The sequence below is a fragment of the Asparagus officinalis genome, chromosome 10, assembly GCF_001876935.1.
Source record: "Asparagus officinalis chromosome 10, Aspof.V1, whole genome shotgun sequence".
Classification (NCBI taxonomy): domain Eukaryota; kingdom Viridiplantae; phylum Streptophyta; class Magnoliopsida; order Asparagales; family Asparagaceae; genus Asparagus; species Asparagus officinalis.
In genome coordinates this window covers 46,897,899-46,913,801 of record NC_033803.1, presented here as the reverse complement: position 1 = coordinate 46,913,801, position 15,903 = coordinate 46,897,899, and the positions used below count along the sequence as shown (strand labels likewise).

Genomic DNA, 15,903 nt, shown 5'->3' with positions numbered 1-15,903 from the left:
CCCGGACCCGCCGAACCGAAGCCGGATCCAAACCCGCACCCGAACCAGCACCTGCACTGTCGTTTCCCACCGTGACACTACTCCAGATCGCTTGTCGGGTCGAACGTGAGGAGTCCGATAAGGAGCGCGGCGGGTCGTCCGTTTTCTTGGTGGATTTGATGGCGGTGCCTCTGGAATCAATTTGGGAGATTTTGAGTGAGATGTTTGTTTCTCCTTCTGTGCTTAAGTTAGGGTTTAGATTCAAACAGGATCTTGTTTATCTCTCGTCCACATTCGCTGCCCAAGGTGGATTCAATAGGGTAATTTCTACCTTTTGGTCTTTAAAACTAACGTTTTCGTTCAAATTTTTTGGTCAATTCTATATAAAAAAGGGTAACTATATCTAGTGTTCAACTTTTTATTTTAACCGGAAATATATTGCAATGGTAGTACATGGTGTTAGCATATAACCCATTGAAATGGTAGTACATGGTGTTAGGATATAACCCTACAGGCCAAACCTAATTACTATTGGGCCCAAGCATGATGCATACTTTACCAAAGTGCTGATGATTGGCACGTTAATCCAAATCAAACGCTCACCATGAAGTCTCAATGTCACTGTGATTTCCGATAGGTGTCGACTTTTCTCTGTTCAAACGCGGGGTGCATAACAAAATCAATCAAGGAGCAGCAACTGTCCAGTCTGTCTCCACAACTGCCCTATAGCAACAACTAATGGAGATGACCAACCTTCTATATAAGACCTCAATTCTCCAAGATTATCCAACAAATTCACGAAGTCTTTATTAGAGATTGCTAATCCTCAAAGTATTAACTTGAGCGTCAGATGTTCTTAGTTAGAACCAAGCTCGTCTGTTCGTAAGCGCAGGCAGAAAGATTATCGGAATTCAGCCAGTTTCAGTCATGTACCTTGTGAAAAGCTGACTTCCAGCTAAGCATCTCACCCAGAAATCTCATCAGCCATTCAAGCTTTGCTGCTTGGATCGCTTAATCCTAGCCTACAATGTCAATGAATGTCAATCTTCTAAGTACTTGTAGCAACAAGTGGTACCTCTCTGAATCTCATTGAGACCCATTAGGGTATTCACAATAGCTTCTTTTCTCCACTCTTTTCCTGGGAGCAGAAGATAAATCTTTTAAGTTATAAAAAATTTCTTCACCCTTTAGGATGTATTCTTTCCACTATGTTATCAAAATTTTCATTAACCATAGCCAATCTCCAAATTCAAAATCCCCTTCCAGCTCAAAGTTGACAGTGTGACAATGACTTTGTGACTTTTTCGGGTTTGTGATGTGAAGCATTGTTTGCATATGCAATTTGACTTCTACAAAATTTAAGCACTATTTACCCTTTCTCTGTTTTTTGCACAACTTCCCCCTTGTCAGGCTTTCATGGTTTCACTCCCTTGTTGAGTTTAAACCATTTCTTCATCAGAACCAGTGGAAATGTCCTGTGGCTAGCCTTATCCAATCCCTTTGCAGTTCTGCTTAACTAAAGATATAGCCGTAATCATTTAGCGTTGTTTCACTGAACTGAAGCATAAATCTGATAACCAGCTTCTGATCTGATTTGTGAACCTGTCCTCATTAGAGAGGGAGGGGAAAGAGGAGAGAGAAATTTGTCTAGTTATGATAATATATATGTATAATACTTATGATAATATTTATACACACACTGATTGCTACTTGATGTACCTTTTTGCTTCAAGTACATGATGATTGCTTTTTTCATTTCATTTACAATAATAACTATTTACTTATTGTGAATAGTATAATACTTGTAATTGATCATTTAAGATGTTAATGTTATTGCCAAGTCTGATGTTTTCCTTATATATGGCTTTAATTTTGACTTTTGTCCCTTGTTAATTAGCCTCAATTCTGTATGTTCATGTGAAACAGATAGAACCCTTTCTCGATATTACTAGCATATACCATCATCTTAGATATCCAAAGGCGGGAAAGCAATTTCCCAAGGAAACTAAAAGCCTGGCAGCTATTTGTGAAGAAATGCTTAAGATTTCTCTTTCAAAGGTTAGAAACTTAAAATTCCTTCATTTCAAAGTTTTGCGTTTAAATTTTATGAAGGTTCTTAAATGATTACTTTATGTAGAGAATGTTTCTTGTTATACGGTAATTTAATCTTCTGATTTGAGCCATTATGACTTCTTTTTAGATAGTAACAAGGAAGAACTAAATATTTCAAAAACGTAATCTTACCCACCTTGTCGTTAATTCAAATAGCAACCATCAGAGATGAAACTAAGTTGTAGCATGTCGAAGCTGCCATATTCACCACCTTAATATAAAGATTGTTTTGGACATATCCTGTCATAACCATGTAATTGAATCCTGATTATGATTCATGATAAAAGAAGTATCATGCGTAGTGAGATCAAGGTTGCTGATAGCGGATCGCGGCACGTCATGGCGAGGTACCGCTAAGGCTATATCGGGCTATTGCAGCGAAATCGCGGCAAATAGCGCACAGTCAAATAGCGGTCAAATTTAAATATATTTAAATATCCTAAATAATAAGAAAATTCATAAAAAAATCTAAAAATTCAATTAGTTGTAAATTTCTTATATTATCAATAAATAACAATTAATAAGCTTGTTGTATGAATAAAACTATGAAGAAATTCAAGAAATATAGCATCATAATATGTGTGATAGCGGGTTTAGCGGGTTTAGCCGCTTTTAACAACAAAAATCCGCTTTTAACCGCGAAAACCCACTTTTAACCCGCTAAAATCTGCTTTTACGCGCTATTCGAATGAATAGCGGATTTTCCCGCTTAAGCCAGCCGCGAAACCTCTACGCGTAGCGCTGAAGGGCCGCGATCGCTATTCACGCCGCTATAGCCCCGCTATTGGCCGCTATTTACAACACTGAGTGAGATGTTTGTGACTTCTAGTAAATACCCCAAGTAGTGCTTTGTTGATAGAGATAGTGGCATGCAATGTTACATTGTTGAATATTTTCAATATTTTGCTGATAATCTACTGTAGCTTTTCTATGATAGTTGGATAAAGTTCGATTGCATGTTACATACCTTAACATCAATTGTACTTGTTTAGCACACCAAGAAATTTGATGCGAAACCATATGCATAACTTTTAGAGTTCTCTAGCTTAATTAATAGATGATCAGCAACATGTTAACATTATCTACATTAACATCATCAACTGCAGTTGTTATGTAGCAACTGTACTTTTAAGCATATTCCAAAAGTTATTTATTTTACAGTGTTGTTGGTTTGTCACAACAATTGCTTGATAGACATTTAGATATTAAGGCATATGACTAGGATGTTTAAATGGGGCTAACAAATACTAACATTCATTGTGTAGATGACAAGTAATTAGGCTGCTTTGTTGGATGTTTGGATGAGTGTTTTTAGGACTAGCAGCATCAAGAGGGGATGTTTTTGAAGTTGGACACGGTTGGTGTTGGCCGACAGGAAGCTTTGCTGTGCTTCTGCGGAGTCTTAGGTTGACAGAGATGATGAAGAAGAGAAGGGCAGCCAGCAAAGAAGAGAGGAAGATGTTAAAGATGATGGCTAGGGTTAGTTAGGGTTTTTTTCGCCCAACACCAAATTCAAATCACATGCCCTCTAATAATTCCAAAAGTTTAATTACAAGAGTATTTATAAAGTTCTCTTACTTGCGGAGTACGCAATCTCATGAACACGTGCTATGCACATACTGGCTCAACGAGAAGAGCAATCAACTAAACCAAACAAATGGAATCAAATAAAGTAACTAAATCAAACAACTAGACTTATGTCTGAAAACTAAACCAAAATAACTAGATTGATTAGACTCCAACGAGACGGCTAAACTAAATCACTCTTTTACTATATTACTATGAATAATATGTGTGGAAGACATGATATGAACATGGGTGTAATCCAGACAATTTTAAGTTAGGCCTTTATATAAGTTGATTGTTCCACATGATCTTCCAAGGAAAAGTTTACAATGCACAGAATGATATTTAGTTGTATCGGGGCCAAGGTTGTGGAAAGCGAAAAACTAAAAACGGAGCCAAGCTGAGTGAAAAATGTTTTGACAGCTTAAAACCGCTGTTTTAGCCCTAGGCGAGGAAGTTTAGAGGCGCCTACGAATTTTGAACCGTTTGTTGTTCGGTTTTACCTCTTTTTACAACACTGATTAGGGCAAAGATACTAGGCTGATGAAAGATAATATGTTTACTGCTGCGTATAGGATCATAAGAGTGATTTTTTGTCAATAGACAGAATGCTTAGGCTATATTAATCCAGAAATTGACAAGAACATTTTTACTTGGTTAAGCTTACATGCATTTTTTCACCTTTTGTTTAGTTAGTGATCTTGGAAATTACATTTGGAAACATAAATTCTATATGATATAGACTGATAAAGAACTTTCAACTAAGTTTTCTACGATTTGAACTGTGCAACTTTGGTTTTGGGAAATGGTTCTCTCTACATACATATATATATGTATATGTATGTATGTATGTATGTATGAGAAAAATAAGTATACTTGATATTAAAGCTGTGCACAGTTCGGTTCGAACCGACCGAACCACCTAATTTTGGCCAGTTTGGTGCGATTTTATTATTCACGTCGGTTCGGAGCGAGTTTAGGTTCCTCAGTTTAGTGTCCACTAAACTGACCGCAACGAAATTGCACCCAATTAAAGCGTGCTTCAAATCCTACCTAATTGAAACACCCGCTTCAAATTGCACCTAATAACTACCATGAATGATATGTGCTTCTCTCTCACTCGTAGTAGGGCCGACATTCCTCATGTTATTAATTGATGTTTACATGCAGCACCTTTGAAGACGGGATCACTCAGTGTCCAAAGCAGAGAAAAAAAGGTCTGGAAGGTGAAGGAGAAGCCAAATACTAAAGAGCAGCTACTCACCATTGGAGATGCTGTCAAGGAAAAGATGAACTTAATGCTAGCCAGCCGTGTCCCACAAAAAATATAGAGAAGCAAGCAACCTATTCCAAATAACAAGGCATTTACAATGACCCATAAAAATCTTAGCCAAATTTTAGAAAATATGTTCTTTTCAATCTCTACTGGATACTATCTCTACCTTCTCCTTTGCATTTGCCATGGCCAAAACCTTTTGCTTCCTTGGTCTGTGTCGTTAGCTGGTAAGATTGAGAAAATCGACTAGGTTCAGTTCAATTTTAGTTCCAGTTTGATTAAAATATTTGAACCTGATCGAATTGACTGTTTGCTCTCCCTTGGTACCAAGCACAAAAATGGAGTTTGGTTGTGACGTGGATGCTTCTCACCCACACATTTAAAAGTGCTATTTAAAACTGGTTTCCATTTGAGTACCCACATTTAGAGAGAGGAATATGCTTCTTAATAGTGAGGTGACGTCTTCTTATCCACTCATGTAAAGTGAAGATCATTTTCAAGTGAAGTTGTTAATTAAGGGGGACTATTTTTAAGCGGGGACCATTTAGATGAGAATGAGTCAACTCACTCTCTAGGACCAACTTTATCCTTGGTATACCAAGAAGCACATATTTCTTATATATATAAGAGCTAGGCTACTATTTATAGTGTCTAACATTTTGATACTATCAATCCAATTTTGAAATTTGAAATCCAAAAATAAAAATCCAACCGATGGGTGTAATATACTATACATAAAACGTTTTAGAAACCAAAATTACAAAGGATTTTGAATCATATATCAAGGGATGAAAAACTAAGCAGCTTTAATGAAATTTTGAAACATTTATTTTGACGACATATAATACATGGGTTAATGGCATTGAAATCTTTTAAAATTTTATTTCTAGATCATTTGTAGCAGATCACATCCATTGGTTTGGATTTTTATTTTTATTTTTTTCGAATTTAATAATTACGTTGATTGTGTCGCATGTTAGACACTATTAATAGTAGCTTAGGTCAATATATATAAGAGCTAGACTACTATTTTTAGTGTCGAATATGCTGATACTATCAACCCAATATTAAAATTCGAAACCCAAAAATAAAAATCCAACCAGTGAATGTGATATACCACGCATAAAACGACTTAGAAACAAAAATTCTGAAAGGATTTTGAAATTCAAAGCCTAAAAATAAAAATCCAACCAATGGATATGATATACTACACATAAACCAGCTTAGGAACAAAAATTACAAAGGATTTTGAATCACGTATCAAGGGACGAGAAACTAAGCAGCTCTAAGAAAATTCTTAAACGTTTATTTTGGCGACATATGATACATAGGTTAATGGTATTAAAATCTCTTAAAATTTTATTTCTAGATCATCTGTAGTAGATCACATCCACCTGTTTGTATTTTCATTTTTATATTTTTTGAATTTAATAATTGGGTTGATTGTGCTGCATGTTGGGCACTATTAATAGTAGCTTAGGTTAATATATATGAGAGCTAGGCTATTATTTATAGTGTTTAACATGCTGATACCATCAAACCAATTTTGAATTTTGAAATTCGAAATCTAAAAATAAAAATCCAATCGGTGGATGTGATATACTACCCATAAAATGGCTTCGAAACAAAAATTACAAAGGATGCTGAATGATATATCATGCGATGAGAAACTAAGCAACTGTAAGAAAATTGTGAAACGTTTATTTTGACGACATATAATACTTTGGTTAATGGTATTGAAATATTTTAAAATTTTATTTCTAGATCGTCCAGAGTAGATCACATCCACTGGTTTGGATTTTCATTTTGTATTTTTCGAATTTAATAATTGGGTTGATTGTAATGCATATTTGGTAGTATTAATTAATAGTAGCTTAAATCAATATATGTAAGAGCTAGGTTACTATTTATAGTGTCTAATTGCTTATACAATCAACCTAATTTTGAAATTTGAAACCCAAAAAAAAATCTAACCGATGGATGTGATGTACTACACATAAAACGGCTTAGGAACGAAAATTACGAAGGATTTTGAATCACATATCAAACGACGAGAAACTAAATTACGAAGGATTTTGAATCAAAATTACGAAGGATTTTGAATCACATATCAAACGACGAGAAACTAAGTAGCTTTAAGAAAAATCTGAAATACTTTGGCGACATATAATACATAGGTTAATGGTATTGAAATCTCTTAAAATTTTACTTCTAGATCATCTGTAGTAGATCACATCCACCTGTTTGGATTTTTATTTTTATATTTTTCGAATTTAATAATTAGGTTGATTGTGTTGCATGTTGGGCACTATTAATAGTAGTTTAGGTCAATATATATGAGAGCTAGGCTACTATTTATATTGTTTAACATGTTGATACAATCATCCCAAATTTGAAATTCGAAACCTAAAATAAAAATCCAACTGGTGGATGTGATATACTAACCATAAAATGACTTCGAAACAAAAATTACAATGGATGTTGAATAATATATCAAGGGATGAAAAACTAAGCAACTTTAATAAAATTCTGAAACGGTTATTTTAATGACATTTGATACACGAGTAAATGATATTAAATTCTTTTAAAATTTTATTTCTGGATCATCTATAGTAGATTACATCTACCGGTTTGGATTTTGATTTTGATTTTTTTTGAATTTAATAATTGAGTTGATTGTGTCCAAGGTTATCGATAGCGGATAGCGTCGCGTAGCGGTGAGGCATCGCTAAGGCTATTTCGGGCTATTGCGGAAAAATAGCGGTAAAAAGCGCAAAGTCAAATAGCGGTCTAATTTAAATATGTACAAATACTAAAAAAACAAAAATTAAAAAAATCTAAGAAATCTAAAAGTACATATTGGATAATTTAAAAAGATCCTAAACATGAAATAGACATGTAACCATCACGTAATACCGAAGATGACCGGAGGAATCAAAAAGTTATCGTTTTCGAGAGGAGGAGCTTAGTGGTGACAGGACTGCCCTAAGAGGAGTTCACGGTGAAGGAGGTGAGAGGAAGTATCAAGGTAGGTGCCAGAGGCTATGAGAGGTGGCAGGAGTATGCTGAAAATCACAGGAGATGGTGGAATGTAATGGTCAATGGTTGAGTTTAATTTAAAAAAAAGCCTTAAACCGCTTTTAAATAGCAGTCAAAAAGCAAATTTCGAATACAATCGCTCACTATTTATCGTTATGACACACTACTGGTCGTTTTTGCGAACAGACATTCCGCAATATGTCACCGCTATTGCGCGATAGCGTAGCGGGTGATAGCGTTACGGGAAGGGACCGCTAACGTTATTAGCGCCGCTATTGCGGGGCTATTTACCGTTATTTATAACAATGATTGTGTCGCATATTGGGCACTATTAATTGTACCTTAGGTCAATATATATAGGAGCTAGACTACTATTTTTAGTGTCTAACATGTTGGTAATATCAACCTAATTTTGAAATTCGAAACCTAAAAATAAAAATCAAACCGGTGGAACACATACGACTTAGAAACAAAATTACAATGCATTTTGCATCATATATCATGGGACAAGAAACTAAGCAGCTTTAAGAAAATTCTAAAACGTTTATTTTGACGACATATAATACATGGTTAATGGTATTAAAATATTTTAAAATTTTATTTCTAGATCATTTGTAGCAGATCACATCCACCGGTTTGGATTTTCATTTTTGTATTTTTTGTATTTAGTAATTGGATTTATTGTGTTGCATGTTAGTTATTATTAATAGTAGCTTAGACAAATATTTGTAAGAGCTAGGCTACTATTTATAGTGTCTAACGAGCTGATACAATCAACCCAATTTTAAAATTGGAAACCCAAAAATAAAATCTGACGCAGATGTGATATACCACACATAAAACGACTTTGAAACAAAAATTACAAAGGATTTTGAATCATATATCTAGGGACGAGAAATTAAGCTGCTTTAAGGTAATTCTAAAACATTTATTTTGACATGTAATAATGGGTTAATTGTATTGAAATCTTATAAAATTTTATTTCTAGATCATTTGTAGTTGGTCAACTCAGTTTTGAAATTCGAAACCTAAAAACAAAAATTCAATCGGTGGATGTAGTATAGTAGACATAAAACGACTTAGAAAAACAAAATTTACAAAGGATGTTGAATGATATATCAAGGGACAAAAAATTAAGCAACATTAAGAAAATTTTGAAACATTTATTTTGACGACATATAATACTTGGGTTAATGGTATTGAAATGTTTTGAAATTTTATGTCTAGATCATCTGTTGTAGATCACATTCACTGGTTTGGATTTTTATTTTTGTATTTTTTGAATTTAACAATTAGGTTGATTGTATCGCATGTTTGGTAATATTAATTAATAGTTGCTTAGGTCTATATATATTTAAGAGCTAGGTTACTGTTTATAGTGTCTAACATACTGATACAATCAACCCAATTTTGAAATTCGATACCCAAAAATAAAAATCCAACCGATGGATGTGATATACTACACAAATTGGGTTAGGAGCAAAATTTACAAAGGATTTTGAGTCTCATATCAAGGGGCGAGAAACTAACCAGCTTTAAAAAAAAATTCTAAAACGTTTACTTTGGCGACACATAATACATAGGTTAATGGTTAGTTTTAAAAAAAATTCTGAAACGTTTACTTTGGCGACACATAATACATAGGTTAATGGTATTGAAATCTCTTAAAATTTTATTTGTAGATCATTTGTTGTAGATCACATCCACCGGTTTGGATTTTTATTTTTATAGTTTTTGATTGAATTTAATAATTGGGTTGATTGTAGTGCATGTTGGGCACTATTAATAGTAGTTTAGGTCATTATATATGAGAGCCAAACATCTATTTATAGTGTTTAACATGTTGATAGAATCAACCTAAATTTGAAATTTGAAACATAAAAATAAAAAATCCAACCGGTGGATGTGATATACTACCCATAAAATAACTTTGAAACAAAAATTACAAAGGATGTTGAATGATATATCAAGGGATGAAAAACTAAGCAACTTTAAGAAAATTCTGAACCGTTTATTTTGACGACATAGAATATATGAGTTAATTGTATTGAAATCTTTAAAAATTTTAATTCTAAATCATTTGTGGATCACATCCACCGGTTTGAATTTTTATTTTTATTTTTTTTTAAATTTAATAATTGGGTTGATTGTATTGCATATTGGGCACTATTAATAGTAGTTTAGGTTAATATATATAAGAACTCGGCTACTATTTTTAGAGTCTAACGTGCTGGTACTATCAATCTAATTATGAAATTCGAAACCCAAAAATAAAAATCCAACTGGTGGATATGATGTACCGCACATAAAACAACTTAAAAACAAAAATTACAAAGGATTTTGAATCATTTATCAAGGGATGAGAAATTAAGCAACTTTAAGAAAATTCTGAAATGTTAATTTGGACGATATATAATACATGGGTTAATGGTATTGAAATCTTTCAAAATTTTATTTCTAGATCATTTTTAGTAGATCACATTCGCTAGTTTGGATTTTTATTTTTTTATTTTTAGAATTTAGTAATTGGGTTGATTGTGTTGCATGTTGGATACTATTAATAATAGCTTAAGTCAATATATGTAAGAGCTAGGCTACTATTTATGGTGTCTCACAAATCAACCCAATTTTAAAATTCGGAACCTAAAAAAATAAAAATCTCACGTGGATGTGATATACCACACATAAAACGACTTAGAAACAAAAAAATTACAAAGGATTTTGAGTCATATATATCAAGGGACGAGAAACTAAGTTGCTTTAAGAAAATTCTTAAACGTTTATTTTGACAACATACAATACATGGGTTAATGGTATTGAAATCTTTTAAAATTTTATTTCGAGATCATTTGTCGTAGATCACATCCGTTGGTTTGGATTTTCATCCTTGTATTTTCCGAATTTAATAATTGGGTTGATTACGTTGCATTTTAGGTGTTATTAATAGTAGATTAGGTTTATATATGTAAGAGCTAGGCTACTATTTATAGTATCTAACATGCTAATGCAATCAATCTGGTTTTAAAATTCAAAAGCCAAAAATAAAAACCCAATTGGTGGATGTGGTATACACATAAAATGGCTTAGAGGCAAAAATTACAAAGGATTTTAAATCACATATCAAGGGACGAGAAACTGATCAGCTTTTAGTAAATTCTGAAACGTTTATTTTGACGACATATAATGAGTTAATGATATTGAAATCTTTTAAAATTTTTATGTCTAGATCGTCTGTAGTAGATCATATCCGCTGATATGGATTTTTATTTTTGTATTTTTCAAATTTAATAATTGGGTTGATTGTGTTGTATGTTGGGTATTATTAATCGTATCTTAGGTAAATATATGTAAGAGCTAGGCTACTATTATAGTGTCTAACATGCTAATACAATCAAACCAATTTTCAAAATTTAAAACCCGAAAATAAAAATCCAACCGGTGGATTTAACATACTACACATAAAATGACTTAGAAACAAAAGTTACAAAGAATTTTAAATCATATATCATGGGAAACTAAGCAGCTTTAAGAAAATTCTGAAACATTTACTTTGACAACATATAATACCTGGGTTAATGGTATTGAAATCTTTTAAGATTTTATTTCCAGATCATCTGTAGTAGATCACATCAACCGGTTTAGATTTTTATTTTTGTATTTTTTCAAATTTAATAATTGGGTTGATTGTGTCGCTTGTTGGGCACTATTAATTGTAGCTTAGGTCAACTATTTGTACGTATATATGTATATACCGCACACTTTTATCTTTTGGTTTCTCGTTTTGCTAAATGAACTGCTGCCTCATATCCATCAGACCCTGTGTGTATAAAGAGGGATATTGTGTCAAAACGAGCCCACATGTGGTGATCATCTAGCCCACAACTCAGTGATCTGATGGTTCATTTTCATAAAATAGAAAAGGGCATAATAACAGGATGTTTTTTCTTGTAATTTGCTCTCTCTCACATGTGGTCCCTTTCTCCCAAAGGATGCCCTCATTTCATCTTCCACTTGTTCATGCCATCAAACCCAAAAAAATATCAATAGAACCTATCAAATCAAACCCACAAAAAAGGCAATTATTCTTCTATGCGATTAGCAGAATAATGATAAGTATGATAATAATCAGAAAATCAATTCCAGAGCAAATTCACTTCTTAGTACTTCTCTTGGAAATTAATCTTATTTTCATTTCACTTGCAAATTCATGTCTGTGGTGATACAAGTGCAACACGTGAAGGATTTGTGGCAGCGAGAGAACTGATAAACTAAAATATCGGAAAACCTTAAACTTCAAGTCACAAAAATCCGAAACCAATCAACTAATGGGTGGGTTTAGAATTTCTTCGGATTGATAGCATGATGAAGAGGAGGCAACTGAGTTCAGCTAATGTTTGTCTGGAATTTCTTTGGATTGATGGCCTCATGAAGCGGAGGCAACTGAAGTGTGGCTTGTTTGGGTTTATTGCGTGAGAAAGAGGATCAGTTGTATAAGGGGAAAAGGTTAAGGTGGATTTATTCTATTTGGGTAAGTTGTAAGGGGTTGTTAATGAAGATATAATAACCATATCTTAAATTGATGGGCTAGATGATCTCCACGTTAGCATCACTCTAGCAAAGGGGCTGGTACTACACAGCAGCCCCATTTTTACGCGCACACTCGATGCTATGCTATGCTATACTATGCTATACTATGCTATACTATGCTATACTATACTACACTACACTAGACTACACTATGCCACGCCAACCTGCTGCGCTGGACTGCACTGCAGTACGGTGCACTACACTATAGTGCACTACACTACACTATAGTACACTATAATATAAAACACAAGTTTGTTTCTGTGAAGCTTCAACTTTAAAAGGAACATATGGAACCACTACATAAATGCTTATGGGGATTAAAGACTCTTCTAAGTACATTGTTTGCATATAAACCCTCTGATAAGTTTGGTTTTAAATTTTTGAATAATATACCTTTTTCAACTACACATGCATATTCATCTGCCCAAAATTTTTGTAAGATTACATACATATTGGTGCTTTAGAGTCCAAAGTAGAGATATCGTCTTCATCTTATCAAATGTAAGTTTGCACAAAATTCTCCTTAAATATGGAAAATCATTGTTGTAGAAGTAGAACTTAGTTGATGTGCCACTGCCCAAATGTTGAGTAGTGGGTTGTATTTGTATAACTAATTATGCATAAATCAGTCCATTCGAATCCCTTAAGGTTTGTGTTTCTCATTGAAATGCGTATTGCAACTTTTTATGCGTATTGTATTCCTTGTGAGATGCTGTGTCTCCCCAATATATGTTCATTTTCGTTAACATCTTTGCATTCCTGCAACAGATTTTCTATTTTATTTTTAGTAGCCTAGATTTTGAATATGGTCACAAATAGTTCTAATATATTACTATAGGAGAGGAAGTCTTTATATTGTCTAATTTCTATATTTGTGTATTATATCTCATTTAAATCTTTATTATTTAGGAGCTCCAATGTAGTGACTGGTCATGTCGTCCTCTTACAGCAGAGCAAATATCATACGCGGCAGCAGATGCTTATTACTTGCTTGCAATATTTGCCGTCTTTGAGTACAATTTTTGCACAAAAGGTTTGTCTTCTTGTTTACTGGAATGCAATGCATATTTGTTACTGAATGTTTATGTTCGTAAACTGTGGGTCCTCTTATATCCTTATCTTCATACAGGCTGAGTTCACCTTGTTTCCTACTTATGTTTAGATGAATACACATTATTGTTCTTATCAGGGTGGCACTAATTTTACAATGCAAACAGAAAGGTTCCTCTATATAGTAACCCTTCGTGGAAAAAATTGTTGTTTTGCTATCCTTAGTTTTAGTTGGCACAATTATTATTTTTATCTTTACTGCTTGTAACTTTTGTCATTTACCTGGTTTATGTTCAGACTTCAGTATATTGTTTCTTTACTTTTCTTGATTTGCATGGTTGTTGCAGAAAATATGTCATCAAATCTCACAGAGATGAATACCTCCAGTGCCTGTATTGGATTGAAGGAGATTTTGACAGAATCTAGTATTAATGACAACGTACTGATGGCCAAGTTTTGCAAAGCATCTGATATGATAAAATCAACTGCTTTCGAAATGCATTCATATAATACAATAACGCTGTGTTCAGAGAGCTTGTGTAGAGATGTTGTTCCTTTGGGCAAATGTATGTTGAACATTATCAGGAAGTATGGGGAAAAACTTCTACTGAAGGAGGCAGACAGAAAACCTCGTGCCTTGAGAAGAAAAGGAAGAAAACAGCCAGCGAATTCAAAGTTCAGAGAGCCATTGGAAGATAGTGCTATTTGGCAGGGTATGCCACCATGGGATCCATCTGTTGGTGGGGACGGCTATCCAAAATTTCTGTGTGATGCAATGGTATGATGGTTTCTTCTGTGTTTGATCGATGGATTATATAGTTGAATATTCTCCATTCTCATGTTTTTAGTAAGTACAAGACCTTAATGGTTGATTAATGATTCCGTTGTGATTTGACGTGTTATGCAGCAGATTATTGATAAATACCCTAACTTGGTCAAGTTAATATCTCTGACCAGTAGATCATATAGTTGATTTTGATTATCCTCCATGTTAAGGTTCTTAGTGTGTTCTAGTCCTTCATGGTCAGTAGTGATTCCTTTGTGATGAGCTATGCTCTTCAAACATGTTTATTTTTTAATTATAATTCTCTAGCCCTATATTCTTAATGTTGTGGGTATAGTGGCTACCTTGTGGAAATATTTTTCAGTTTAGGATAATAAAGTAAATTCTGAGGGAAATAGTTCCAATATGTGCTGAACAGGCTTGCAAAGTACATTCATTTAGTTAACTTAAACAAAACAGTTGCATATGAGATCAACCTATTTAGTTGTCTTTTACTGAATAAGCTGTCAATATTTCAATTTTCATTTATACAGTAATGCTTATTGGATTTCATATCAACTTAAACACGTGTACACAGGTCGAAGGTCTGGCACGGCATCTACGATGTGTTGGGATTGATGCTGCTGTTTCGTCATTTAAGAAACCTGAACCACGGTTGATTTTGTAACAAAGCAGTTGAAAGTTTTCCTTTAATTTTATGATCTTTGGTATCATGTAAAGAGTTCTACAATTTTCAATACGATCATGTCTCATCACCATTTATATTTTGATGTTTTAACTTCAGGCAGCTACTGGATCAAGCATATAAAGAGAAAAGGGTGGTTTTAACCCGAGATCTCAAGCTCTTGAAACATCAGATAAGGAACCAAGTATATTTTTTGAAAAATTTGCTAAAAAATGATCAACTACTTGAGGTACGTAATTGCATACTTTCTAGTGTTACACCGACATGCTTATCACTGAATTTTACGTGCGTCTTTTAATATTATTGATAAATGCTCATTTAAGTTATGCAAAATGTGTGGAATCAGTCGGTTATATACACGAGAACATTCATCTGTATGAAAAAAACTCTTTTTCTCATGTGCCACTTTCAAAAGTAAGAACTTTTCTTATTCATTGGTTCGTTTTAAGTTTATTTGCCATAATAGTCGTGTTGAATTTTTTTTATTGGTACTTATCTGTCTGTTTTGAACTCTTTGTCTGCTTTGGGGTTATTCTTGCTGAATTAGGAATTTGAAATCTGGACTGGACAGTTGACTTTTATTGACAGGTTTGGTTGATGTTTGTTCTAGATAATTTTTGAAGCTCTTTAATGTATGTTTTATTGTCATTATTTATGAATTTGGAATCAGGAAATTGGGCCAAGTACGATTGCTTTTTCTCGACTTTGGTTTATGTCCCTTCATATTCTTTTCCATTGGATCTGTCGAGGGTATACTAGTTTATTAGCGTCATATTTTATTTGCTAATTATTCTTACTTCTATTAAGTTTTTTTGCTGATCACCC

At 33.6% G+C, this 15,903-nt stretch overlaps 1 protein-coding gene across 3 annotated transcripts in view; it reads left to right on the top strand.

Annotated features, from left to right (window-relative positions):
- The window catches only part of LOC109825304, a 30,973-nt gene that overhangs the window by 193 nt on the left and 14,877 nt on the right, over positions 1 to 15,903 (top strand). For all 3 annotated transcript variants that reach the window (XR_002242970.1, XM_020392134.1, XM_020392135.1), the window contains exons 1-6: positions 1 to 299; positions 1,906 to 2,037; positions 13,469 to 13,592; positions 13,957 to 14,387; positions 14,971 to 15,047; positions 15,178 to 15,307. The exon at positions 1 to 299 is cut by the window's left edge and continues 193 nt beyond it. Coding sequence is in view for 2 of the 3 variants with exons in the window: in XM_020392134.1 (XP_020247723.1) it covers positions 1 to 299; positions 1,906 to 2,037; positions 13,469 to 13,592; positions 13,957 to 14,387; positions 14,971 to 15,047; positions 15,178 to 15,307 (1,193 nt within the window). In the remaining variant the exon portion in view is untranslated. The remainder of the gene's footprint in view (positions 300 to 1,905; positions 2,038 to 13,468; positions 13,593 to 13,956; positions 14,388 to 14,970; positions 15,048 to 15,177; positions 15,308 to 15,903) is intronic.